Source organism: Camelus ferus, chromosome 8 (genome assembly GCF_009834535.1).
Source record: "Camelus ferus isolate YT-003-E chromosome 8, BCGSAC_Cfer_1.0, whole genome shotgun sequence".
NCBI classification, from domain to species: Eukaryota; Metazoa; Chordata; class Mammalia; order Artiodactyla; family Camelidae; genus Camelus; species Camelus ferus.
In genome coordinates this window covers 72,489,499-72,515,553 of record NC_045703.1, presented here as the reverse complement: position 1 = coordinate 72,515,553, position 26,055 = coordinate 72,489,499, and the positions used below count along the sequence as shown (strand labels likewise).

Sequence of the window (26,055 nt, the reverse complement as noted above, 5' to 3'; positions counted from 1 at the left end):
CATTTGCCTTGGTGTTTACCATTTTGTTTTGTCTTTGCCTTCTATTTTTCATTCATCTGTTTCCTCCTTCCTGCTTTCTTTTGAATTATTTAAGTGGTTTATGACATTCTGTTTCTATTTATCAGTTATGATTTTTTCTGTATCATATCTCTTTGTATTATGTTTAGTGGTTGATTGAGGAATTACACTATACAAAGTTAACTTTTCATTGTCTACTTAAAAATCAGTATTTTAGTACTTGAAGGTGAATGGAGACACCTAACCCCCATATGCAGGTCCCTTTATTTCCTGCCTTTATAATTATGATGTGTAATCTATATATTACATACACTGAAAACTCCAACAGACTTTATTTTTTGTTTTTAATCATAAACATTTGTAAAAACTCAGGAGAGACTAGTCTGTTATATTTACGTACAGAATTACCACTTCTGATGTTTCCTTTACTCCTGGTTTTATTTATGTAGGTTTTTTTCAGTCGGGGGAGGTAATTAGATTTATTGATTCACTTAAACAAAGGTACCGGGGACTGAACTCAGGACCTCATGCGTGCTAAGCAGGCACTCTGCCACTGAGCTACACCCTCCCCCATCTCCTGGCTTTTCATGTTTCCCTTTGGTAGCACATCTCTCTTGTCTGTAAAACTTTCTTTAGCAATTCTGTTGGAGCAGGTCCCTTACCAGTAAATGTTCTATTTTTCCTTCTTTTGAGAATATCTTTATTTCACCTTTACTCCTGAAGGACACTGTCACTGGATACAGCATGGTCTCTAATGAGAAATCTGAATTCTTTTGAATCTTTGTTCTGCTGTAAGTAACGCACGTTTGCTCTCAGGACTTTTTCCTCTAGTTTTCAGCAGTTTATGATGTCTTTAGAATATGGTTTTGGTCGGGGGGGGGGGTTTATCCTGTTTGCAAGTTGCTGAAGTTCTTGATTCTGCAGGTTTATGTGCCTTGCCAGATTTGGAAAGTCTTGTCATTATTTCTTCAAATATTTTTCCTGTATTTTTCCTTCAAACATTTTTCTCTTTCTCACCAATTTCTGGTATCCTAGTGATGCAGATGTTAGCCTTTTTAGTAATACCTCACAGTTCCCTGGCTCTGTGTTTTTTTGTTTTTTCAGTGTCTTTTCTGTTTTTCAAATTAAATAATTTCGTAGGTCTGCTTTCAAGTTCACTGACTCCTTCCTCTGTTATCCTTGTTCTGCTATTGAACCCATTCGGTGAGTATCTTATTTCCTTTTTTGAAAGTTTCAGTTCTGATTTCCACTTAGTTCTGCTTGATGTCTTCTCCTTCTTCGCTAACACTCTCTGTTTTTCCACCCAATTCAAGAAGCATTATTACAGCAGCTACTTTAAAGTCTTAGTCTGAAGATGACACTTATTAATGGAATTGCATTTTAAATGTTTTCAATGTGAAAGTTCCCAAATCTTCTGTTTAAAGGTAAAATTTAACTAACAAGAGCCCCCCACCTCTGAGCTACCTTATTAAGCAGAATTTAGCTCATACAAGTGTGGCTGAACAGAGGCTGATGGACAAGGATACCTACAGTGTGATTGTTATTACATAACAGAACACAAGTTTAGCTTACAGATAAATTATTTCTAAAACCGCAGAGGCCAAACCACAGTGGAAAATTCAGCTACTCTGGAGAGAAATAGCAAGATTATCTTCTGCAAAGTTTCCTATTCAGGTATGCCTTCTAAGGTGGCCTATATTTCTAACGCTTCTTAAAGCCCACGTCATGAAGGAGGCATTAGTCTCTATGAAAAAAAAATCTATAATTTTGGAAAGAGTTTGCCTCTTTGGCTCTGTATTCAGTCTCACAGACAGGCTTTAAATACTAGTGAGATGTTTAAAATATTTCACAGGACTACAGATTTCACTTCTTTTTCAATATGCAAATCAACCTCAGAGAATTCTGAAGATTTTTAAATCATTTTTTCAAGAATTACTTGGGTTAAGGAATAGACATCACCTATAAAAATATGTATTTATATTCATATTTATATTTATATATAGAACCCAGCAGACCGTCCCTGGCCCAGCTGTGAGAATGCTGGAATGCAAAAGGCCACGCACATCCCTGCTTTGGGTTCTGTGATCTCAGAACTGGGCTAGGGAAAATCTGCTGGGTTCTACATCCCGAGGCAATGCGTTCATGAGATCACTTTGTCCACCACCAAGAGCAGCTGAGGCGATTTCTTCCCAGGGAGCGTTCGTGACTAACTGCTCCAGACAAGTCGGCCACTGGCAGAAGTGACAGCAGGGCTGTGTGTGGTGGGTCACTGCGGCAACATTGGCTGACAGCGCACTCTCCCCCTGGTCCAAGAACCAGTGGCCAGTGAGCCCAGCAGCAGCGTCACTTCCCTCCACGGAGACCCAAGCCCCGCGCGCGCCCACGCTCCCTCCCAGGGGCCGGCACTCCAGCCCGTCCTGATCCTCCCGGCCGGCCCCCCTCTCCGCTCCACGCCTTCTCCTGACCCACTTCTCTCCTCGCTCTCTCCCTTGTTGGTCTCCTGTGCCCTCCCTCTCTCCGTCTGTACTTGACCGTAACTAATCAATGGGCTGTTTCTTTCTTACACAGCTGGCCAGTTTAAACAGTGCTTCCACTCTCTGAGCCCTCTGGTTTCTCAGCAGAAAAAAAATTTTAAGGTTCTCTGCTGTTTCTTAGGAGATTCATTGCTAAATATTTTTATAAGCCTGTGGCAATGGGTTTTTTTGGGGTTTTGTTCTGTTTTGCTTTCGGGGCTTTTTTCTTTCTTCAGAGAAATGGAAATAGCTGCAGATAAATTGCACCTCCTGCCCCGGTGGGAGCCTGACGAGGCTCGCGGGGTGAATGACCTAGTTTGACTTGTCGCCACTACGAGGCGTGGCGTGTAGGTGATGTTATTTCAAATACCCAAATACGAACAGAAAACCTGAAGCAGCCTAGGCAGGTGGGGCCTGGGGAGGTAGGGCTGCTGCTAACACACGGACTTCAGCAATTCCTCTCAGTAGTTCCGAGCAGACTCAGCGAGGACAGAGCTCACAGCTGACGTTTTCCAGAGCCCGCCGGCCGCTTTCTGCACGAGGGGCCGTGCCCCCCGCCCCGTGGCCTCGCCTTCCGGGCAGCGGCCCGGCACGGCCAGCGGGGCGCTGGGTCCAGCAGCCTCCCCCAGAGCAGTTCTCAAAGGACAACTGTTCTCTTTGAATTTTGGACCTTGATTATATGTTATAGGGGGCAAAACGTGGCCGTGCTGAGAGGGGGGGCGGCACCGCAGGGTCCAGAACTCTGCTGCTTTGACTTCGGCCCAGAAGTCCTTCTTTCAAATAGGACCGCTGCCGAGGTCCCGTGAGCATTCATTCTTTATTACGTTTATTTGCTATTTCACCTAAAATGCATTTTCCTGAGGCTCGTCTGAACACCTGATGTTGACACCTATTCTGCTTTAGCCCTTAAACTTTTTTAATTTTATGTTTAATGGAGGCACTGGGGATTGAACCCGGGGCCTCACGAATGCTAAGCACGCCCTCTACCACTGAGCTTCCCTCCCCTCCAATTTCTAAAAAAAAAATCTGTTTGACTTAGTACGTAAACCTCAGAATATTTTGGTCATCAACTTTCTCGAAAATGTCTAGATTTCATTAAATAGTCATTTGGTTTCAAGGTAATGGATGGGTCAGTGAAGCCATTTAAATGTTCATTTACCACGATTTACCTTGATTATATACGAACCCTTTCTCCAGGGATAGAGTACAACCAAAGAAAAGCACTACGGCTTCAATTTTTGAAAGAATTACATTTCAAAAAGTTCACTAGGAAGTGAGTGGGTTAACACCCATTCTTCTGTAGGAATGCAGTGTAGGAAGTAAGGCGCTGGCCTCCGGGCCGGTTCCTCTCCCAATTTACTGTCTCAGCCCTGCCTCCTGCTCCGAGGCTTTGCAGGCAGATACCGGATTGCCCTTCAGACGCAGCATTCTGTACACGGTCACAGTTTTCCTGAAAGATCATAGGCAGCTATGAAAGGTTGTTGCCTAAACTTTATTTAAATTCCAGTGGAGTAATCCAAATTGTGAGAAATCACAGGAAGTGGCACAGAGCAGGACAACTTCAACAAAGTCTGAGGTTAAGAGTGCAAGCGCGCTGAGCCTTCCTCAGATGCCAGCACAGCCACGTGCGCCTGCGCCAGGTGGCCTGGGAGAGTCAGGGGTGTCCTCGGACACACTGCTGACTAACAGGTGCAGGGCCGGGTTCCAGTCTCCGCAGAGTCAGTAAAGTGGAAGTTCACAGAGGCCCCTCCAGAAGTGAGCTCAGGGCCCCTCTCCTACCCACCAAGAGAGCACAGTTCCCTTTTCACACTGTTCCTGCCTCCCCTCCCCATCTCCACGTGCCTCCCACCACGTTTATAGCCTCCAGTTCTTTAAAAACCATAACATTATATAAAGTGATTGTAACAGGTAATCCTTCAGTTTATAACACATAGAGAGGTAGAAACAGCATAAAAACACGGGGAGAAGAGGGACCAGAGCTGTACAGCAGAGACGCTTCTGCATCTCAGTGGAAATAATTTAGTACAAAACTAAAAAAGATTCTCATGAAGTGAGAAGTACAGTGTGAACCCTAGAGCAACCACTAAAAAATAACTTTAAAAATACCGTGCTGGTACACAGGAAGCTTGTTAAGAGAGCAGATCCTCAGAGCTCTTGCCACAAGAAGAAATCTTTTTTATTGTATCTACATGAGCTGAGGGATATTAACTAAACCTAACTGTAGTAATTATTTTACAGTATATGTCCATCAAACCATCCTGCTGGCCTTAGCACTTCAAACTTACATAGTGATATATGTCAATTATTTCTCAGTAAAACTGGAAAACATACAAACACACACACAGACAGTGAAAAAGTAAGGAATTAAATCGTTATATTAGAAAAGACTCACTTAATATGCAGAAGAGAGCAGTAAAGTAAGAACAGAGGAAAAAAACACATGACACATATAAAAAGCAACAAATGTAAACTGCAGCCATAAACTGTATCAATAATAACACTAAATGTGAGTGGATTAAACAGGTCAATCAAAAGGCAGCGGCTATCACTGAAGAAGTCATACACTGAAAAAAAAAAGATCCAACTACATGCTGTCTACAGCAGACAAACTTGGATTCAGAGATACAAATAGGCTGTAAGGAAAAGGCAGATCACGCAAACAGCCGCCATAAGAACAAGAAGAGCTACACTAATGTCAGGCAAAGCGACGTTAAGACAGACCAAAACTGCTAGAGAGAAAGAGGGACATTTTATACTGATAACAGAGTCATCCATCAGGAAGATCTAACAATCACATATATGCACCTAACAACAGAATTCCAAAATACAGCATTTGGACAGAATGAGAGAACTGAAGGAACAGATAATTAAACAACAAGAGCTGGCGATTTCAATACCCTACTTTTAATAATGGATGGAACAATGAAGAATAAGATCAACAAGGAAACAGAAAACTTGAACGACACTATTAACCAACTAAAACCCTGCCTAATGCAGCAGAATACACCTCCTTCCACGCACGTCAAACATGCTCCAAACGCAAACCCAAGGCGCAGTGCGATACCGCTTCCCACCCGCTGCAGTGGCCACACTGAGAGAGAGAGACGAGCGTGGGTGGGGCTGTGGAGAAACTGGGAGCCTTGTGCACTGCTGCTGAGGATGTAAAATGGTGCAGCTACTTCAGAACACAGTTCAGCAACTCTTCAAAATTCTGAACAAAATTTCTGACTTAGAAATTCCACTTCTGTGTCTGCACCTAACAGAAGAGAACACACACGTCCTCACAAAAACTTGTGTGATTATTGTGTGAATATTCTTAGCAGTGCTACTCGTAACAGCAAAAAGTGGAAACAACCCAAATGTCCATCAGTTTATAAACGGACATATTAAATATGGTATTCCATTCAGTAGAATATTATTCAATAATAAAAAAATGAAGTAGTGACAGATGCTACGACATGGATGAAACTTTAAAACATTATGGTAAATGAAAGAAGCCAGTCATGGAAGAAAACTTACTATAGCATATTGGGGATGCTATACCGTTTATTGAAAATATCCAGAAAGGCAGTCTAGACAGACAGGAAGTGGCTGTCTTGGGGGAAGGCTGGAAGGGTGGGGAGAATGGAAAATGACTGCCAATGGGTATGAGGTTTTTTGGGGGGTGACAAAAATGTTTCAGAACTGACTGCAGTGACGGTGGCACAACCCTGTGAATAGACTAAAAACTGCTGAATTGTGTATTTGACATGGGTGAGTTGTATGGTGTGCGAATATGCCAATAAGGCTGCTAAAATCCCTGCTGGAGAGTGACAGGGGCTGCACTGTGGCCTGGCCGGGTCTGCACACACACCCTGACCTTCTTCTGGCCCCAAAGCTTGTCTCAGCTATTCCAGCTCACTGCCTGCCAGCCTGTTCTTTGGTGAGTCATGCCCAGTAACTGGGCATGGGACTGCAGGCTGCAGAGAAAATGTTTTAATTTTTCTGCATGGTTAGGGCTTTCTGAACAAATTTTACTGGGACCTGGGACAAACGACAGGGCTTGGAAGTTAATAGAGATTCACCTCTCTTGCAGTCTGTGCTTACATTTCAAAGGGGCTAGAGACGGAGGAGCCATGGACACGTCCCAGGAGTCTCTCCTCCTAGAGACATTTGATTACATTCCAAAGAGTAAGAACCCAGGAGCCTCCCTCTTTTCTTCACGGAGGATTACTTACATTGGGAAGATCAGTTCCTTTTGCTCTCTGCAGGAGCCTGCAGATTCTTATTTTCAGGGTTCCTCACCTACAGTACAGACGCAGGATGGGTACGGTGACATCAGTTTGGCCCTCACCACAGAAGGGGGAAAGCTAGAGTAGAGGAGACCAACCTGGTTACTGCTGTAAGGTAGGGAATCATCAGTCCCTGCCCAGGGCCTCACGTCTACTTTCAGAACAAGTAAACGTGGGTGTGGAAAACTTACAAAGAAAAGGCATGACCACTCCTGGGCTGGGTTCCACCAGAATCGAGTCTGGGTCACTATACAGATTTCAGTCACAACTGAATGCAAATTACTACCGATCTGTCTGCAGGGAGCAGTGCACTGCTCAGACTCTGAACTACATCCCGGTTCTGCTGGTGTACAGACGCCCCAGGTTCTGCTCCTTTTGTTGGAAAAGGCAGAGGTCCCACCTCTGCAACTTGCACAACCCTTCCTGTAGAAGGAATAAATAATTCCCACTGAGCTGTTGGGAGCTTTACACAAGGAGCACCTACCACTGAAGTAAGGAGCTAATAATGACTGAAACAAGGTACCCGGCTCACGGGACTCCTGTCCTGCTGGGAGAACAGGCAGCGAACCGCCGAGGCTGTGCTCAGAAGCCACTTCTGTCTACTCTGAATGGCAGTTTATTTTAGTAACAGTTCCCACTGCAAGTCATTTTTTTTTTAAGAGGCAAGGTAAAAACCAGTGGGAATACATCTATAGTTTCTTAAAGTTCTCTGATGTGTACTGAACAGCCTTGCAGGCTGAGGCTTCGGGGGAGGAGAGGTCTTTATAAATGTCAAATTTATCACAGTCTGAGCTCTGCCAAAGGAAGAAAGGCAGTTCAGTGGAGAACGGATAGTTTTTTCTACAAACGGTGCTGGAAAACTGAACATCCGTATGTAAAAAAAATAAATCTAGACACAGATCATATCCCTCTCATAAAAATTACCTCAGAATATCATAGAACTACATGTAAAACACAGTCCCTTAAAACTTCTTCAAAAAATAGGGGAAAATCCAGGTGAACCTTGGGTTTGGTGATGAGCTTTTGTACATAACACCAAAAGCACAATCCATAAAAGAAAAAAACTCATAAACTGATCTTTAATCAAATATAAAACACCTTTCCTGAGAGCGACACTGATTGAACAAAATGACAAGCCACAGGTGGGGAGACAACATTCACAGAACACCTATCTTTGGATAAAGGACTCATACCCACAAATGTCAAATTTGGTCCCGCAAGGCCATTCAAGGCGATTCCTTGCACTGGCAGTTCCTGCCTGCGGTCAGTGTCTGGGTTCTGAGCGGCATCTCTGGTTCTCTCCCCTCCCTGCATCTACAGGGAACAGTGTTGCCAGTGCTCCTTGCAGTAGCAGGGTCACCTGAGGAGTCTGGGCAACGGGCTGCTTCACAGGAGACGTGGCCTTGAGGAGCAGGTGCAGGACAGCTGGGCGCTCCGCCTGCCACCGCACCCTGGGTTGCTGCCGAGACACAGGCGCTCCCCGCGGCCAGCAGCCTGGGGCGGACCCACCACCTGGCGGTTGGAAGACGGGGCCGACTGACCCGCCGCAGGAGGCTGGCCGCCCGGGTCTGCGGTGGGGGTAACACGAGCGAAAAATACACCTACGGTGCGTTGAGCCGCCAGGATTTCACGCACCGTCTAGCTCACTCGCTGCTTGACCGTCTCGTCAAGCTACCATGAGGGTTAAATCAGAACACGCGGGTGCCTAGCGCAGTCCACGCACCGAACAGTCAGCCCAGCCGTGGTACCTGCCGGCCTTCTGCGCGCCGCAAGAAAGCCAGCGCGGTCCCGGGAGGAAGGGTGCGGCGGCCCCTCGCCACGGTCGCTCATCTCTCCCCATCTCCCCGGCGTGTTTCCCCTGTGGAGTCTGGGTGGGGCAGCTCCCGCTACCAAAGCCACAGGGAACGGGGCCCCTGCCTCCCCGCCGGCTCGCCGCCCGGGCGCGGGGTCGGCATCGGGAGGGGGGACGCCGGGCCCGGCGCAGCCGCGCGGGCGGCGGGGTCCGCGCCAGGCCCGCAGCCAGCGCCGGGCCGCCTCTCCTCCCATCTGCCCGTTCTCGCCGCCCGGCTCCCCGCCCTGTATCTTTCCGAGAAAGTCCGCTTCTGTCTGAGTTCGGGGCAGACTGAGCGTGTAGTCTGAGACCACGAAGGCCGACGGGAACCGGCGGGGGCTGCCGGGCGAGCAGCTGGCGGCGCCGACCCCACGGGCAGCCGGTCTCGGCCCGACCGCAGGGCGCAGGGCCGCGCGGCGGCGGTGAGGCGAGGGGCAGGCGGGTGGCGATGGCCAGTGGGCAGGCCCCCGCCTGGCAGAGCGTGCGTGAAGCCTGAGGCAGTGGGGACCGCCTTCTGCTAGAGAAGGGACACAAGATCACGACACAGAATCAGCTACAGGTGTAGAGACTCTGAACAGAAACAAAATCCCAACAAACTACAGATTGTTAAAATCTGACAAATAAACAGAAACATTGCAAAATACAGGAAAATATTTTCGTTAACTGCCTGACGTAGCTTTGTAGTACAGTTTTCCTACATTGTTTTAATGGCATCCCTTCTGATACCACATTTCAACCAGAATGACTTTTTAAAATACCTCTCTATGGAGATAAAAATAAATTTACTTTAGAATGACTGATCAAGATGGTTTTGCAATTATTATTTTAAGAGTTTTATCGATTGATGAATTCATTTTGGAAATGTCATTCACCTGTTAGAATTGTCCAATTCTGGAAAACTTTTTCAAGTTCTTTTCTCACAGGAGTTTGGGATTTAGAGCATTTCAGATTTTCCTTCAGTGACTAGTAACATTTTAGTAACATATATGCTCTCTTGATTATTCATTCACCAGATTTTCATTTAGGCCCTTGTCCTAACGGCATATCATGTTTTATGCTGTCTTTATCAATATTTTGTCAAATCATTAGTAAGTTTAAATGTTTTTACTGTGTTTACACGATGCACGCCTCTTCATTAATTGGATTATCGAGTAATACAAGAGCCTAATCATCATTTCTATGCAAAACTTAACTCATGAATGACGGTTTGGGGTAAAATCTGGAGAAGTATTTTGTTAGTTTTTAATGTCGGGATCATTTCTGTTTTATCGGTCCTCCTCCTCACATGGACCCTGAGCCGCAGGACTGAATAAAGACGCTCACCCTGTAAATTCAAGCTTGGATCTCACCCCGGACAGCTCTGTCTGCAGGGCCCTCAGAGTTGTTATTTTTAAATCCTGCAATTCTCTTCTGTTAAGAAATCAATGCACTTTGGGCTGTGAAAATCGTGTTTGATGTAAATGTTTATGGCATACTGCGATTCTTCGAAAATTTTGGTGGCTTTCATTCTGTTACCATCCAAGTCTCCTTTAAGTGGTGGTGAAGTCACAACCAGAAATCCAAGCTGGCCACCGCTGACAGGGACACAAGAAAAACCCAGACTGTGAAATGCACCACGCTGGAGGCAGCTCAGGGGATGAAGGGAGACTTGACGTGGAACTGACATCTGAATGAGGCCTTAGAAGAACAGAAATTCATCAGAAACCGAGCGATCACCCAAGGAGCTCTCTCTTCTCCTTTCCCTCAACATCCAAGTAAAACCAAGTTTCTGCCAACGCCTCTGCCTCGGTTTACCCCCGGTGGCCAGAACCCCTCCCCGGACATGTGGGTGCTGCAGTCCTTCGTCAGTCCTGTGTCCACGTCTCTGTCTTGGTCTCTGCTAAACACGCACAGAGAATTCCTTGTTCACTCACGTTGTTGTTGTTGTCCCATTTTCAGCCCTTCCACTGAACAACTGAGCCACATAATTTTTTAAGCAAAAATTATTTTGACTGAATCTTTTCACAGCAGCCTTTTTTAGGTACAAAATCTTTCAAATCTTGCATAGAGCAATTAGATTTTTACTTCAAAACTGTTCTCTGAATTATGTTTCATCCACGATAAGCCATTCTGCTGGCTCATCCCCGCCTTGGTCACATGCTGCCCTCTCCCCTCCTCCCAGGGCGCCTCCGTCTGCACACAGTGGGGCTGCCTTCATTTCCTCCGCACCTGTTTCCCCCAACACGCCCCTGTCCTACAATGGTGGCTGGCGGTGTGGACCGTGTCAGGAGGGTGGATGGGTCAGTGTGCAAGCCAGCCCAAGGTGGTACCCAGGAGGGTTTGCGTCTGACCCATGGGGTGCCCGGGTGCAGCCTCTCCTTGCTGGCCCTCCTCACATGTCCAGCGGGGTCCTCAGGCCAGCTCCCTGGAGCCCTGATCCCCCCATCCCCAGCCCCCAGCCCCAGGACCCTTGCTGAGCACAGACAGCGGCGGATGCTGCGTCAAGTCCCTGCTCCAGCGGAGCTTACGGTGACAGCCCAGCGCGTTCCAGGAAGCGATGAGAGGCGAACAAGAACCACGGGGTCAACAGGGCCGTGATGCCATGGGAGGGAAACCGGCCAGCCTGGCCCGGGCCAGGGGGCAGGGCCACCCCAACAGGGAGAGGCAAGCACACCCCGGACGGGAGCCCCCCAGGCAGCTGGAAGGAGCAGACGGGCTGTGTAGCAGGTGCGGGTTTGAAGCGGGGGCGCAGAGGCAGGCGGTGCAGACAGAACAAGAACAGCGTCGGCACCGCAGGCGCTGCGTTACTGTTACTACAAAACAGAAAAGGCGTGAGCTCTTATCCACTTCAGTCATCATCAGTAAAATGACACTTTATTGACATCTGACAAACAAGACAGTTGGAGACTCCACTGTAAAACACAAGTTTTACCATAACAATGTTATTTCACGGGTTATTATTTCAACGTGTTTCTTCACGAAAGGAAAACGCTAATCACACTCAAAACCTTCCACCTAGTCAGGGGACAGCGTGGGAGCCAGGCGTTTCCAGAGCTGGATTCTATGTCATTAGCGCTGCTTTACCTGATGCAGGGTCTTGTATTTGGCATTTTCCTCCCCATCCTCCCAGATATTATCAAAAGGTGGGAGTCTATGGGTCATAAAGAAATGACACACTTCAGATGCTACTATTCAAATTTTTCCACAAAATTAAAGAGCCACCCCCAATAATCACTTCACTGAAATCTAGCTCCTAACAAAGATTCAAAAGTCACACACCTGACAGACTCCAGAGGGCCGAACACAGTTACAGTCTTTACAGAAAGCGACTGTTTACAGAGTGACCTCCAAGAAAACACACTTTATAACCAAGCACATCGGGAGACTTCCAGCAGCAGAGTCCATCTCCAGGCAGCGCTGTTTCCTCACACGGAACGTGCAGAGCCTGACGGAGACCGAGCTGACAGCCCACAGGCTGAGGGCAGACGCAGGCTCCCTGGCCCGTCTGTGTCCTACCGCCTTTCGACATTTATGGCTCAGTTTCATGTAAAATTAGATTCTAATGTCAAATAACCTTAACCCTTACATTATCATCTCCCTTTACATATTAAAGCCTATTTAAATATTTTTGTAATATTCAGACTAATGTGAAATGAAAAAGTGGCATTATACAAATCACAAAGTCTGTTCACTAACTGAGATCAATGAATTAGGTCTAATTTGCTTTCATTAATAAAGGTGACTTTCAACAAAAAGCTTTAATTTAGTTGAAATAAAAAAGTACAAACTTTAACACACAATCACAGCTTTACTTACATTAATATGAACATGCACACATCCCTTCCAATTGTTCTTTTCAACACTTCAGTGTCATAGGTGTCAACCACCTACGTACACAGCAGCACCACGGAAACAGTGTAAACGAGACTGCCCGACAGTCTATCACCGGCTGGCTTCAGAGGGTTACGATGAAACTACGTACAGTGTATGAAGCTGGTCAAACTGGATCTGGTCTTAGGCCATTACTACTGTGACAGTCCAATTTGGATTTTAATGTAATTAACTTACAGACCTGAAATAAAAGCGCTGCTTAATGGTTTCAGATGCCTTTGGTATTCAGTATGTTTCAAGGCATCTTCACGAATAATAAATTATAACGAGAACCGGTGAGTAAAGCTTCTGACATGGACACAGGGCGGTGACTGCAAAGGCTGCCAGGGGACAACTCCATGAATCAAAGGTCATAACCAACTCTGGATTTCTTTAAAACAAGCAAAACTAAGTAGCACACACAAGTATTGTAACATAACCTCAATGGTCTAACAAACCTTCCAAATGGAAGGAAATACAAAATAGAGCTGACTTACCAAATTTAACCTACAGTAAAGGGCCTCCGTAGTACAGATTTCCCAGGCCACCTTGCCAGCCAGCTGCAGAACCACTACTGCTCAATGTCAACTGCAGAAGAACCGCCTATGGCCGATGCCTGGCCCTGGGCGGCTGGCCCACAGGCACGCACGGGGCTATGAAACCTGCGGCTTTCTGACCCCTTTCCTGATGAGCTAACACTGGCATTTTCATGGGCTCGCTTCTTGCAGTAACTGAGCGCAGATAATCAATTTCCATAGAGAAACATGTCGCTAAACCAAATTAAGAATATTAAATCTCCCACACATGGGCTCAAACAGGAAGCATTTCATTTGTATAATGAAAAGTTGATTTTTAAAAATATCTATAGTCTTTTTGAAACACAAGGCACCAATAGGGAGCAGACATTCCAGCAAAGAGTGACTGGGGAAAAAAAGGAACTGATCAGGGTCCTCTGTCCTTTGCTGATCAGAAGTTCCTTCACTCATGTCTATGCAACATCTTCCAGATAATCTGCAACGTCACTGAGCTGGGACACAGTCAGGTCCTGTGTCAGGTCATCAAGCTTTGTTGTTCAAAAGAAAGAAAAGAATTAGTGTCAGAAAGTGAGCAGAGTCTTAAACAATTTTTAACACATACTGCCGTGACTTAAGTATTATCTTATGCTCTACAACCTGCTTCATATGCAACAGCCCTTGTCCTTACTTTCTTCTTCCTATTTTGAAACTGGGGATAATACCAAAAGCTGAGCTAACAGGGAAAACTACATGAACAAGAAAACTGATGGTTAAAATAATCCTTCTGCAGTTCTTTTGGGAACTTTAAAGCAACACTTTGAAGCCTCTTTCGGAGAGCATCCGGCGAAGAGGTAAGACAGACTATTACAAACCCACACGGCGCCCAGAGCTAGAGGAGGTACCTGACATGCCACCTCTCAGCCTTCACCACCATCCCGTGAGGCAGGCATGAACACCTCCTTCTCACGAATGACGAAACTGGGGCTCAAAGGTTAAGGCTTGCCTGAGAATGAGGGTAGGAACCAGGCCCAGATTCACTACGAGGCGCTGCCTCTCCCCTCCCTGTGGGATAATCCTTGACAGGCACAAGCACCCGAGAAGCCGTCCATGTTCTGGAAAGCGAGGCCCACCTCCCGGCGGCAGCGACAGCCCTCTGTGGGTACCCGTATCTGGTCCAGAGGTGCCACCGGGCGCCTCATGCCTGATACGCATCTAAGTCCTCTGCTCTCCGCCAAATAGAAAGGTCAAATTTGGACCTCCAGAACGGAATCCTGATTTTACACCCTGACTCCCTGTTTCTGCTGTCCTGTCTCCCTGCCTGCTCAGGTCCCACAAACCCTCCGCACTCGGTCTCTGCTTCACCTCGTGCATTCACAGTGCTCTGATACACACAGCAACTTTCTACACTGGCTTCTCTGAAGAGATCGCTTGCCTACACTGTCTACACCCTGAGGTGGTCTATTCTGACTCGAGTCCTGACCCACTGCGGCCGACCTCCATCCATAGCAATGCCCCAATAACCTAACAATAATACACAGGCATTTCAGAAGCACTCTGTTAATAAAGCAAGCAGCAGCAGGAAACAGCCTTACACATCCACTGTAGACACTTTATAGGTTTGGACCAGGAAGCTCTGTCATAAACTTTTCATAACTTTCACCTGGTTTTCTCCCAGTCAGTGACGTTTCTGAAGCTCCACAGTAATCAAGGCCCAGGCACAAGCAGCCTGTGTGGGAAGCACCGCGTACCTTATCGCTGGTATTGACGTCGTCTGTCTCCACAGACAGGTCTTCCTCAATCTCTTCACCAATACTTAGCTCACTTTTTTCTGAACGATGGCTGGTACTAATTTCAAGGGAAAAAAGAACAATTAAGAACTCTGAGTATAAACATTTAGAGAGAGTAATTACCATTTTTCAATCCAACCAGATAATTACTTTAATCCTTGAAGTAAAATAGAATAAAATGTTAAATATCATTAATTCTATACATCTCACCTCACTTGACCCTTTAAATGGCTTAGCAAGGGCAGCAGGAGCAGTCCAGTCCACTTAACAGATGAGAAACACTAAGGTCACTTGGTGACTACAGCCACAATGGCAAGAAAGAAGCAAACCTGGATTTTTAAAATTTCGTCTCTCAAAAACTTGTGTGTTTAAAAAATAAACAAATTCCAAATTGGAGGGAAAAACTGTCAATTATGTAAAATTCTCAGACTTTAATATAAAATTTCTAATCATATCTACAAAAAAATCTTACTTCCAAGTTAATTATTGGCCAAGTCATAAATTATATTTTCTTTACATATATAAAAAAGTTATCTCAAACAAAATATGAAGAAATGTCATCTGAATCAGAAAAACAACATGAGCAGTCATTCTGCACAAGCTGAATGCGGACAGTGCCCCGGGGGGTCAGAGAGGAGGAGAGCTGGGCACCCTCGGGCCGCACTGCTTCCATGGGGCTTCTGAGGCCATTCTCCGACGTGTTTCCTTTTCTCATTCTTATCAAGTTCCCTGAACACAGTATAGATGTTCTTACTCCAATGTAATATCAAAAACATGCTCCCAAGTCTAATGTATAATTCTGGATTACCTGTCTTCCATTCACTTTCAAACGATATGAACGAGAGAGTCAAAGACACTACAACAAGCGCCCATGTAATTCTGTCATACTTCCCTGTGTTCAGAAATTGCTTAAAATTTATATGTTTCTTGCCCAACTATTTTTCTTACCTATTAAAATCATCAACATAGTCATCTTCTTCTCCAGTCCCTGACAAGTTCAAGAAAAGATACATATGTTATCTTTATATAAACACACATCACAATTCACCTACAATTAAACACACACATTTCCTTGGAAAACTACATTAATGAATTATGTTGCATTATTAAAAAAGAAGTCTTAAAGATCAGAAATCACATTTTTACCACATATACGGTGAGAGCAAATGAAAGAACGGACCGCCTAGGCACTGTCGTGCCGCATCACAGAGGGCAGCCCACGCTCAGCCTGAGCCCTCGAAACGCAGCACCGGGTCAGTCACTCAAGGACTCTGGCCGGGTGAGAGGGGCACGCCCTTGGCCGTCCCCTCAGCTCTAAAGGACGGCCAGTCCCGCAGCTGTGTGACGCAGACACAGGGCTAGCACGTCACACAGGCAGCAGCACGCAGCAGGCTCCTCCTGAGAGGCAGCAGCCCGAGGGGAGGGCGCGGCCAGTGAAGGCCCGTCAGCGCCAAGCGCTCCGCAAGGCTCGGCAGAGCGCACACCTCCACGTCCCCGAGGAGGCAGGGTGGTCAGCCTCGAGGCAAAGACTTAGAGGCCCGTCCTAACAGTCAGCTGTGAACGACTGGCGTGTGAAGACACACCGGAGAGTCACGCGTCCCCAGGGAAAGGAGGCGGCTCAGGGACGCCCCTGAGTCCCCCACGGCACCAGACGTCAGGGGCCTGGTTGGGGGAATTCAAGTTCTGGACGGGCAGTCAAAGTGACCCTCTTCTGGTGAAGCCCCACAACTACCGCACTGCCAGGGCCCCTGCGGCACGGCGGCAAGTGACAGCGCTCATCTGAGCAGCTAACGCTCTCGTGGGAAGAGCCAAGAGGTGAACAAACCAGATGTGGTAGGGGGACTGGGAAGAAGTCTCTGAGGTGACAGCTGAGCTGAAACCTAAAGAAAGTACCAGACGTACAAATTATTGGGAAAAGTGTGTTCCAAGAACATGTGCCCTGAGACGGAGGTGGCTGGGGTGGTTTGAAAAACGGTGCAGAAGCAAGTACACCATAGAACAGCGAAGCTGGCAGCAGGTGGAGGCAGACAAAGGAGCAGAGAGCAGGAGGGCTGGCAGAGGCCATGCAAGGCCAGGCAGGTCATGAGCAGGAGGGGAAGGGGAAGAGGAAGGAGAGAGAACAGGGCAGTGCCACCTGACCTCCACTCCCCAGAGAGGACGCAACCCCTGCAGGAAGACGCGTGCTCAGGGAAGGCAGGAGGGGAGGAAACAGGAGGCTGCTGGGAGGCTCAGGCCAGAGGACTAGGGGGAGGGCTGGGGGGAGGCAAGCATTGTGCAGATCAGACAGACAGGAGGACTGTGCCTGCGGGAGGAGAGAAAACCCGAGACTGAGGAAAGCAAGGACCACAGAGGCAGCCACATCCAACCCCACCGGCGCGAGCCTGGAGTCCTGACGACCAGCAGTGTGGGCACCAGGTTTCCCAACTGCTTGTCCCCTCGAATAAACAGCCCATCTGCACTCACAGCGAGATGACTCAGGCCTCACAAGTTGAGGGTGGACAGTGCTCGAGAGCAACGAGTGTTCAGTGGCGCCCGGGAGAGTGGGGGCAGCTACCCCTGGATCAGACAAGCCACAGAGGTGGCTGGTCTGCACGTGCCAAGAGAAACCGCAGTGGTGGCGACTCTGAAATCGTGAGGCCACCTCCATGACCAGGCATGGTGTCCCCAGGCCAACTCCAAAGCACACAGAAGAGGCCATTCAGCGAAGACAGTGGGACAGCTGGGCTGCAGTTTGGATTTAGGGAAAACTGCTCCGCTACCTGCCCCAGCTTCTGTAGCCAGTTCAAAGACAAAACAGTTCCTGCGTAACACGCTAGAACACAACGTGAGCCTCTGACTTCCTGTTACACACGTGACTATAGACAGGAGCCAGTCCCGCAGGCCAAATCCAGCGACAACTTGTTTTTGCGCAGCCTGTGAGCTGAGAACGGCTTTTACATTTTCCAATGATTGTAAAAAAACAAAGAATATGCAACAGAGACCACATGTGGCCCACAAAGTCTGCAATACCTACTCTGTCCTGTCAAAGAGCTCGCCGACCCATGCTTTAAGCACGCACAGTGCCTGTCAGTGAGTGTGGGTGCCTCTGGCTAGCATTTTTGTCTCCCACACTAAAGTACTTGTGCTCCAAAGCTTCAGTTGAGAAACGTGTCTTGGGACTCAGGATTCACCTTCTCACTGAAACGAGAGCGTCCAAGCGAAGCACAGGCAGCGCGCACAGCGGTCAGAGCCCTCTGCGCCGCCCCAGGCCCCGCGAGCGGCCGGGCTGCTCTCTCACAGGGAAGGCTGTACTCATGGCTGCTCTGCGCTGCACAACAGCACACAGCCACCCACCGTGTTTCCTGGGACAAGCCGACCTCTCCCAGTGGACCAGCCCCTGGGGCCTGAGCCGCGCACTCCCAACACCCAGCATGCCTCTGTCTTTGCACAAGCCGTGCCCTCGGCAGGAATCACAGGCCCTTCCCTTCTGCCTCACCCACCGGTCTCGGCGGAGAAGTCGCATCCTGGGAGAGGCCTTCCCGAGCTCCGAGGCCAAGCCACCTCGCTAGCCGTTTCCACGACACTGTGCGCTGACTTGTTTAACGCCCATCTTCCCTACTAGGTTTAAACTCCACCAGGACAGAATCTGGGGTGCTTCCTGCTGCCTCCACCCTGGCCCACAGAGTAGCCCTGGACACAGAAAAGCCAGCCAACCATCCGCTCATGAGGTGCTTATTGTGGGCTGACTGACACTTCATTTAAGATTTTAGTCTAAAAAATTATCACCTTGAACAATCAACACTGAAATTAGAAATCTAGTTACCTAATCCAAGTGATCCAATCTTATCATTGACCAATTTAAGATCTTTCAAAATTGTACTTCCCCTTTTACCTGTGAACAGGAGAAAACAGTCACGTTAACTTTCAAAACACAACAGCCTCCAAACCATGGCAGTTTTTTTTCAGTGCAGGGCTTGTTCACGAAACACAGTGACCAGGAAGAAAGAGGAGTTACAAGCCGTGATTAACCACACTGCATTACACATCACATCAGGCAACACACACCCCTTTTCAACCACACTATTCTATACTGGAACTTGATAAAAATAAGTTTTTACCCAACTACCAGATACTAACCTTGATAAGCCCGACCGGGTATGAATTCATGGACTACAATTAATTATTCTCATCAGTTTTACTTTTCCTTTGAACTTCTAAATTTTGCTTCAGTTTTATTGCTACTTCATTTATCAGACTGATCTCTTCATTGGTTTTATTTCTTCAGTCCCTAGTTTTCAGCGCCCTCTCTAAGTCATTACTCCCCAGCCAGTGTTAACAGGGACATGAGCATGACAGTCTGGATCCTTCACTGAAGGGGACAAGACCATGGGAAAGAAAAAAAGGGAAACTGATGTGGGCCGTACTGACAGATACGTGGCTGGTTTACCAGATGGCTAAGAGAAGCCACAGACCATCTCCTCCGCGTGCCTGGGAGACCTACAGTGGCACCATGCAACACAAGGAGGTCAGTAAGTACAATGAGATATGCAAAATCCCAGCGCAGTTTCCTAATAAACAGCCACTCAAAGAGGCAGATTTACGCTGTAAACACTCTGCCAGCCTAATCCTGCACTTACTTTGATGCAGTTCAGTGTACCTGCAGGGGTACACATGTGAGGCTGCGCTTTTTAGATCCCTGGTCTTGTCGCCATCTGTGTGCAGCAGCAGGGCTATTCTGTGTCTAGCTAACAATCCTTATCCTTGCTACACATAAAAAGACACATCTGATCCAAATCCCTGAAGGCAGAATAATATTTTAACATTCCTATGATGATTACTGCGGTAGCTACAGAATCTGTGAAACAATTTTTAAAAACTGAACTTAAATCCTACATAAGTCAATCTAAATGTCCAACAAAGAGAGATGGTTTAAAAATTATACCTATGCATTATATAAGACAGCTAAAAAGTCAATTTCCTAAAAGTATTTTCCTGGCACAGGAAAAGCAAAGTACAAAACAATATACAGGATATGACCATATTCAAAAGAAATTTTAAAAATAATAGAGTATTAACAGAAAATAACACTGAGGGGTAAAATTATGGGCTATTTTTATAATTTTACATATATTTTTCTGAAAAAATTAGCAATGATCATATACTACTTAATTAATTAGACTAAAAGATATTATCAGCATTCTAAGACCAAGTCCTCAGTCAGCAAATCTAGGGACTTCCAGACACTTACTTTCAGGATCTTTCAACGAGGGGGCTCCAGTAAGGGAGCTGAGTCCACTTTTTAAGGGGGGAGCGTCAGAGAGCGATGCCAGACTTCCTACTTGCTTACTAGGCTCACTTCTCCTAACAAGAAACAAGAGTACAGTTAAATGGGATACATAAACTCTTGTCACTAAAACATAAGCAACCTGAGTATATCTTATGGGCAACACAGCGGCTGGGAAACAGAGTATACATTTCACAGACGCCAAACCGCCCAGCACACCCACGGGGCGCGCACTCACCACCCAGCACACCCACGGGGTGCACAGACTCAGATCACGGCACGTTCTCGCAGCAAGGCATCGCCCTCACAAGTGACTCTCTGCTTCGTCAGCCTCACTGTATGGGGGCTTCATCAGGAGCCCCTCCCGTGGCCCAGAGACGTAGACGAGGGGCGGCCAGGCACCGATCAGCACTGCGCTGCCCCTCAGACACAGCAGTGTTGCGCAGGCCAACAACCCGGCCAGTTGGCCTCCCTACACCTCGGTGACGACCACCAGCCTCAAGCAGACGTGTGATGCTGCCCAGGACCAGCGACTGTGCGGTGACCTCAAAGCTCCTGCAGCCCTGGGCCCAGGCACTCAGGAGCAGTGCCAGGAACCCTCTCTCCCTCCCAAACGTCCTTCACTTCTCGTCTTTAGAACGGGGTTGTTCTCACCAACGTACACACGTGCTGTTCTTTATCCCATTCAGTGTTTCTCAGCCCCACGTCCACCCTCCAGCCCCACCCATCCTTCTGCACCCTGTACAATTCCTCGTCAGCTACACTCCTCTCCTCTCATTCCTGAACCCCCTCTAATCCTTTAATGCTGCCCAGCCCCATCCGACTAGACTGCCCGTGAAGGTCACCGCTGGCCTCCATGTCGCTAAATGCACTGACTTTCAGCTCACCCCGGGCTCCTCCTTCAAGGCCCCTTCTCTCGGGCCCTCTCCATCCCCTTTCTGCTGTAGCGCCCCTTCCTCGGTGACCTCCTCCAGACCCCTGGCCTGCAGCTTCACCTAAGACTGATGACCCCTCATGTCCATCCCTCGCCCAGACCTCTCCCTCAGTCCCCAGATCACACCGGAAACCCAACTTCACCTTTCCATCGACCAGCTTCTCAAACCTCACAGGGGGGAAGTGAGTTCAAGACTGTCACATGGCCCACCTGTGAGTCCAATCTCACTCTTTCCGCTCGTCACTCTCAGGAAATGGTATTTTCAACCTTCTAGTTACTCAGCCCGGACACCCTGGAACTACCCTTGACAGCACTTTCTTTATCGCACACTTCTCAGCAAATCCCTTTGGACCTAACCTCATTAATACAACCCAAACCACCTATTTCCCACCACTTCCACCATCATCTCTCACCTGGATACTCTGAACAGCTTCCCACCTGGGGACCCGGCAGCCAGGTGAGCCTGTCATGGTGCATGCGGATCTGGTCACTCTGGTGCTCAGAACCCTGGGCTGCCAAGCCCCTGCTATGGTGTCCCTGCGGCCCCCTTGCCCTAAGCCCCCGACCTGCCACACCCCTCCGCAGAGCTCTGGCAGCTAAGCCGTCTGCCTGGCTCACTCTCGCCCCCTCCGTCAGCTCTTCGCTTAGGTGGCACCCTTCGAGCGAGGCCCTCCCCTCGCCGACACCTACCGACCACCGCAGGCCTCCACACACAGCCCCTCCCTCCTCTCCCCGATCTGCCCTCCGAAGCCGGCCTGCTCCGCCTGCACAGCACGCGGCGACCGCCACTTGCTGCTGCGCCGGGGTCCGGCTTCCGGAGGCAGGAGTCCTGCCTGCCGTCACCTGCACCCTGTACCTGAGGCAGCGCCTGGACAGGCAGGCACACAGGAGACACCCACCTGCTAAAGCCTTTAACAGCTACGTCTTTCAAAACCTGGAACTGTTTTACAATAAAAGGTTTTAATGACACGAAATCAGACTTATGAATTCAATAATTACAGAACCACTGGCAGCTCATTATTTCTCCAACGGACGTTTCCTAAACATAAAACATTTAGAAATTCTATTCTGAAGCCTCTTGTTTGATAATCCAAAAACACAGTTTACTCACCAACCGTAAGTTTTTTCTGGTTTAGGAATGGGATCATCAAAGAAAGAATCTCCTTCCATATCATCCTCATCTGGACAAAGACCAGCTTTGTTCTTGGCATCTAGACTTTTGCTGCTTAACAAAGACCCAACTCTTGCTTCATGGGCCAGGAAGTGAAGACTGCTTTTGCTCTTTGGCTCTGACGAGGAGATGCTTGTGTCGCTCTGACTAGCATCACTGCTGGCCTTCTAGACAGAGAGGAAAAGAGAAAAGGTCTCCTTGGTAAAACAAAGCTTTAATAAGACACTTTAAATAACTTTTTTAAGGCATGTGAACACAGGCAGATCTGTGTGGTGTGCACGCGCGTGGGGTCGTGCGGCTGCATGAGGTGCAGAGTGACCCCACGACCCACGAGCTCATCCCCAGGCTTCAGAGAGTAACTTTTGAAGGGAAAAAATGTCAGAGAAATTTGTTTATGCCATTCCTTCCCCGCCCCCTAAACAGGAAGATCTTCACCTGTCCCATTTACAAACTTTCCCATTTCCTCTTGTGCATACGTCACTGCTTCATAAATTACCTTGTTTTCAACCCGCAAAAAAAGAGCATTACTGATAAAGGAGAGAAAGGTTAGTTCACGTAAGGGAAGCACTAGAACAAAGTAATCACCAGTAAAACTAGCAGTTTTCCACCCAGTGCCAAACACAACAGACGCCAAGATGAAAGACGCCACCTTTACCATTCACGTTTCTAATGGAAAGATTTGCTAGTTAAAGCACCAGTCTCAGTTCAGACTTTCACAGTAACTCCCTAATCCACATCTCCCTCAAACGTCCATGGATGCACTTACATAAATGTTTCTATCTATCTTAAACCAATGTACAAAATTCTCATTTCCAGTCCTGTCCTATTGATCCGGTGATGTCAGCACAAAATATAGTCCCCACCGTGTTTTCACTTGGCCCTAAGTTCTATCCTTGATCAGATTTCTTTTGCCCTTAGACATGTCTATGTCAACAACAATAAAAACATCAACAAAAGCAAAAACTTATGATAATAATAATGGAAGCCGCTAATGTTTACAGAAAGCCATCCAATTCGTCCCATGTGTTACCTCATTTTAAACTGCAAAATAAGCCATGGTGTGCGGACAGGTCTGTTTCCTTTGCAGAAATGGAAAAGGAGACGTAGGGGCATTTCAGTCACTTGCCAAGGTCCCCAGGGACTTACGGGGTCTGACATCAAAGCGCGACTGCAGAGATTAGCTCTAAAGGCTTATGTTCTGCTATTAGGTTGAAACTTCAGTTTTTAGGGGTTAAAAATGACAGTTTCCCAAGATTCAGCTTCACACGACAGAGGGCAGTGTGGAGTAAGACACCACGGCGTACAGCAGTTCCTGAGACACAGGATGTGGTGCGTGGCCCACACTCCATCACTGCCCACATGACTTTAAGGAACTGAATATTCCCAGGCATGAATCCCTCAAGAATTGAACCAGAGTAGTCTTTTCCAAGTCAAATCATTACTAGCAGTTAAGAAAAAAGGAGACGGGTGGCTGGGGGACAGTTAATGACTACCGAGTCAAGGTAGTAACAACGCGGGTTAGAAATTACTCAGTAAGACCCTCTCTAAGGATGATTTCACTCCTACGACGTGTGTAGACAGAAGCACCGGTCTGCATGAAGGAACACGTTTATATTAACCAGCTAGAGGTGTGATTAGCCGACCCCAGGCCAGACTGATGCTACATGATTGTTAGGCCCCTGTGTAGCGGTACACCTTCCACGCTACTGATACAAATCAATGGTTGTAAAAGGAGATGTCTGAAAAAATAAATACCAAGGTATCATCCATTTAGACAACGCAGGATATTTTCAAAGCAGACACTTCTTCCAATTTCCTAACAACTTTCTTAAAGTTTTCTTGGTATTAAACAACTATAGATAAGCACCATCCACTTACGTATTTCTTAATGAGATTCATGCCCATTATAATTTCTGATTTATAAGTGTTTTAAAAATTGATTTATATCTGTTCAAAGAAAATGCATTTGGAAATAACCTGAATGCTATTTAAATACATTTACAATTATAGACACTAAGACAGTGAGCCTTTCTCCTTCAAAACATCCCCAAGAAAATCCAAAAGGACACCTAACATGGAGCAAAATGAAATGCAAATGCAAAGCATATCACGAGAAACAGTAATTATTCCAATCAAGTCTCCTCCCTGGGAAGCCACACCATCAGCATAACTTAAGGCCACATAAGAAGCCACCTGAGCTTGGCAACTCACGTACACCATGATTACCTTTGACAAGTTTCAGCAGTATTCTTGCCATTATGAAAAGAAAACAAGTTTCATGAGGTAGCATATTATGATGTTCAACATAATACATATTTTTTAAATAACAGCTAGTTTATTTTAAAATTACAGTTCTCACAGGAAAATATATTCAAGATCTTGTAGTAGCTCACGGTGAAAAGAATATGAAACTGAATATATATATATGTATATTCATGTATGACTGAAAAATTGTGCTAGAAATTGATACAACATTGTAAACTAACTCAACAAAAAAAATTATAGTTCTATTTACCTATGGAGTAAAATTAAATTTTAAAAGCACTCAATCTGCTTTGGAAGTGTTCTCAAAATCAAATGCCAAGCCACATAGGAATGTATCATTACTTCTTAACTATGGCTCATTTTTTACCACAAAGACCATTATGCAACTGGGTTGCTAATGAATTCACTAAACTTAATTCCAAACTAATTTTACTATTTAAAAAAATCCGCACTAAGAGGAGAAAGAGCTATCAAAACATTCTGTAGCTTAAAACAGAAGTACTGCCAAACTTTAAGAGGAATTTTCACAAGAAAGACCAAATCTTTTGAGGAACAACAAATCAACTCAAGATGTATGTACCCGGGAGCTGTTTAAAACCTTCCATCATGGCTTAAGCCTCATATACATAAACTTCAGTCAGTTGAGTCTCTACCACCTAGATGTGGATAAATTAAGATTCAGGATGAAATCTAAGTAGCTAAGAGTAAGAACTGTTAGAAATAGAGAAGTGTGACCAAAAAAAATAAAAATCCTATGACAATGCCTGAGAATTCACTCCCTGGGCAACATGAAGCCTTGGAGGACATTATGGGCTAAACTGTGTCCCCTAAAAAGGTAAGTTGAAGTTCTAACCCCCAGTGCTTCAGAGTGTGCCCTTATTTACAACAAGGTCACTACAGATGTAATCCGTTAAGATGAGGCCGTAGCGGAGTCCAGTCGGCCCCTAACTCAACATGCCTCGGGTCCTTACAAGAGGGGACAGACACACACAGGGAGAACGCCACATGAACACGATGGTAGAGCCTGGAGTGATGTGTCTGCAAGCCAAGGAATGCCAAGGACTGCTGGGAGCCACCAGAGCTAGAAGAGAGGCCTGGAACAGATTCTCCCTCACACCCTCAGAAGGAACCAAACCTGCAGACACCTTGCTTTCAGACTTTCAGCCTCCAGAACCGTGAGACAATAAATTTCTGCTATTTGAGCTACCAAGTTTGTGGTATTTTGTTAAAGCAGCCCTAGGAACTAAGAAGTACTTACAATAAATGACTAACACTTGTAAGTACAAGTTTTGTGCAAGAGGCCTACTGCACAGCACTACAGCAGTCATTTACTTCCCTTGGATGGCTCTCAAGACTAGTTAAGTTTTATGGTAAATTACAGTAAATTCCTAAAAACAAATTTTTGGCGTATGTTTTATTTTCTACTAGCACGCTTACATTCAAGACTGTAATCATTTCTAGATTAACAGAAAATAAGCATCACAGAGCAGTTTCACAGAGAAATAATTACTAATTTTCTGGTAGCCAAAACCTGAATTATCATTAGAATGTCTTAAAAGCCTGGAAAAAACAATTTTGCTTCTCTAAACTAAAGGCTTAATCTACACTGTTCATAACAGAGAAACATCAAAGCCAAAG

General features: G+C 46.6%; 1 protein-coding gene across 2 annotated transcripts in view; it reads right to left on the bottom strand.

Moving 5' to 3' along the window:
* Window positions 1–11,454: 11,454 nt before the first annotated feature.
* CEP43 (centrosomal protein 43) overlaps window positions 11,455–26,055 on the bottom strand; it is a 28,055-nt gene continuing 13,454 nt past the window's right edge. For both annotated transcript variants that reach the window (XM_032485347.1, XM_032485346.1), the window contains 6 exons: window positions 22,093–22,319; window positions 20,012–20,124; window positions 18,587–18,655; window positions 15,733–15,772; window positions 14,746–14,842; window positions 11,455–13,545 (listed from right to left, as the gene is read on the bottom strand). In XM_032485347.1, the coding sequence (XP_032341238.1) occupies window positions 13,471–13,545; window positions 14,746–14,842; window positions 15,733–15,772; window positions 18,587–18,655; window positions 20,012–20,124; window positions 22,093–22,319 (621 nt within the window). In that variant the 3' untranslated portion in view covers window positions 11,455–13,470. The remainder of the gene's footprint in view (window positions 13,546–14,745; window positions 14,843–15,732; window positions 15,773–18,586; window positions 18,656–20,011; window positions 20,125–22,092; window positions 22,320–26,055) is intronic.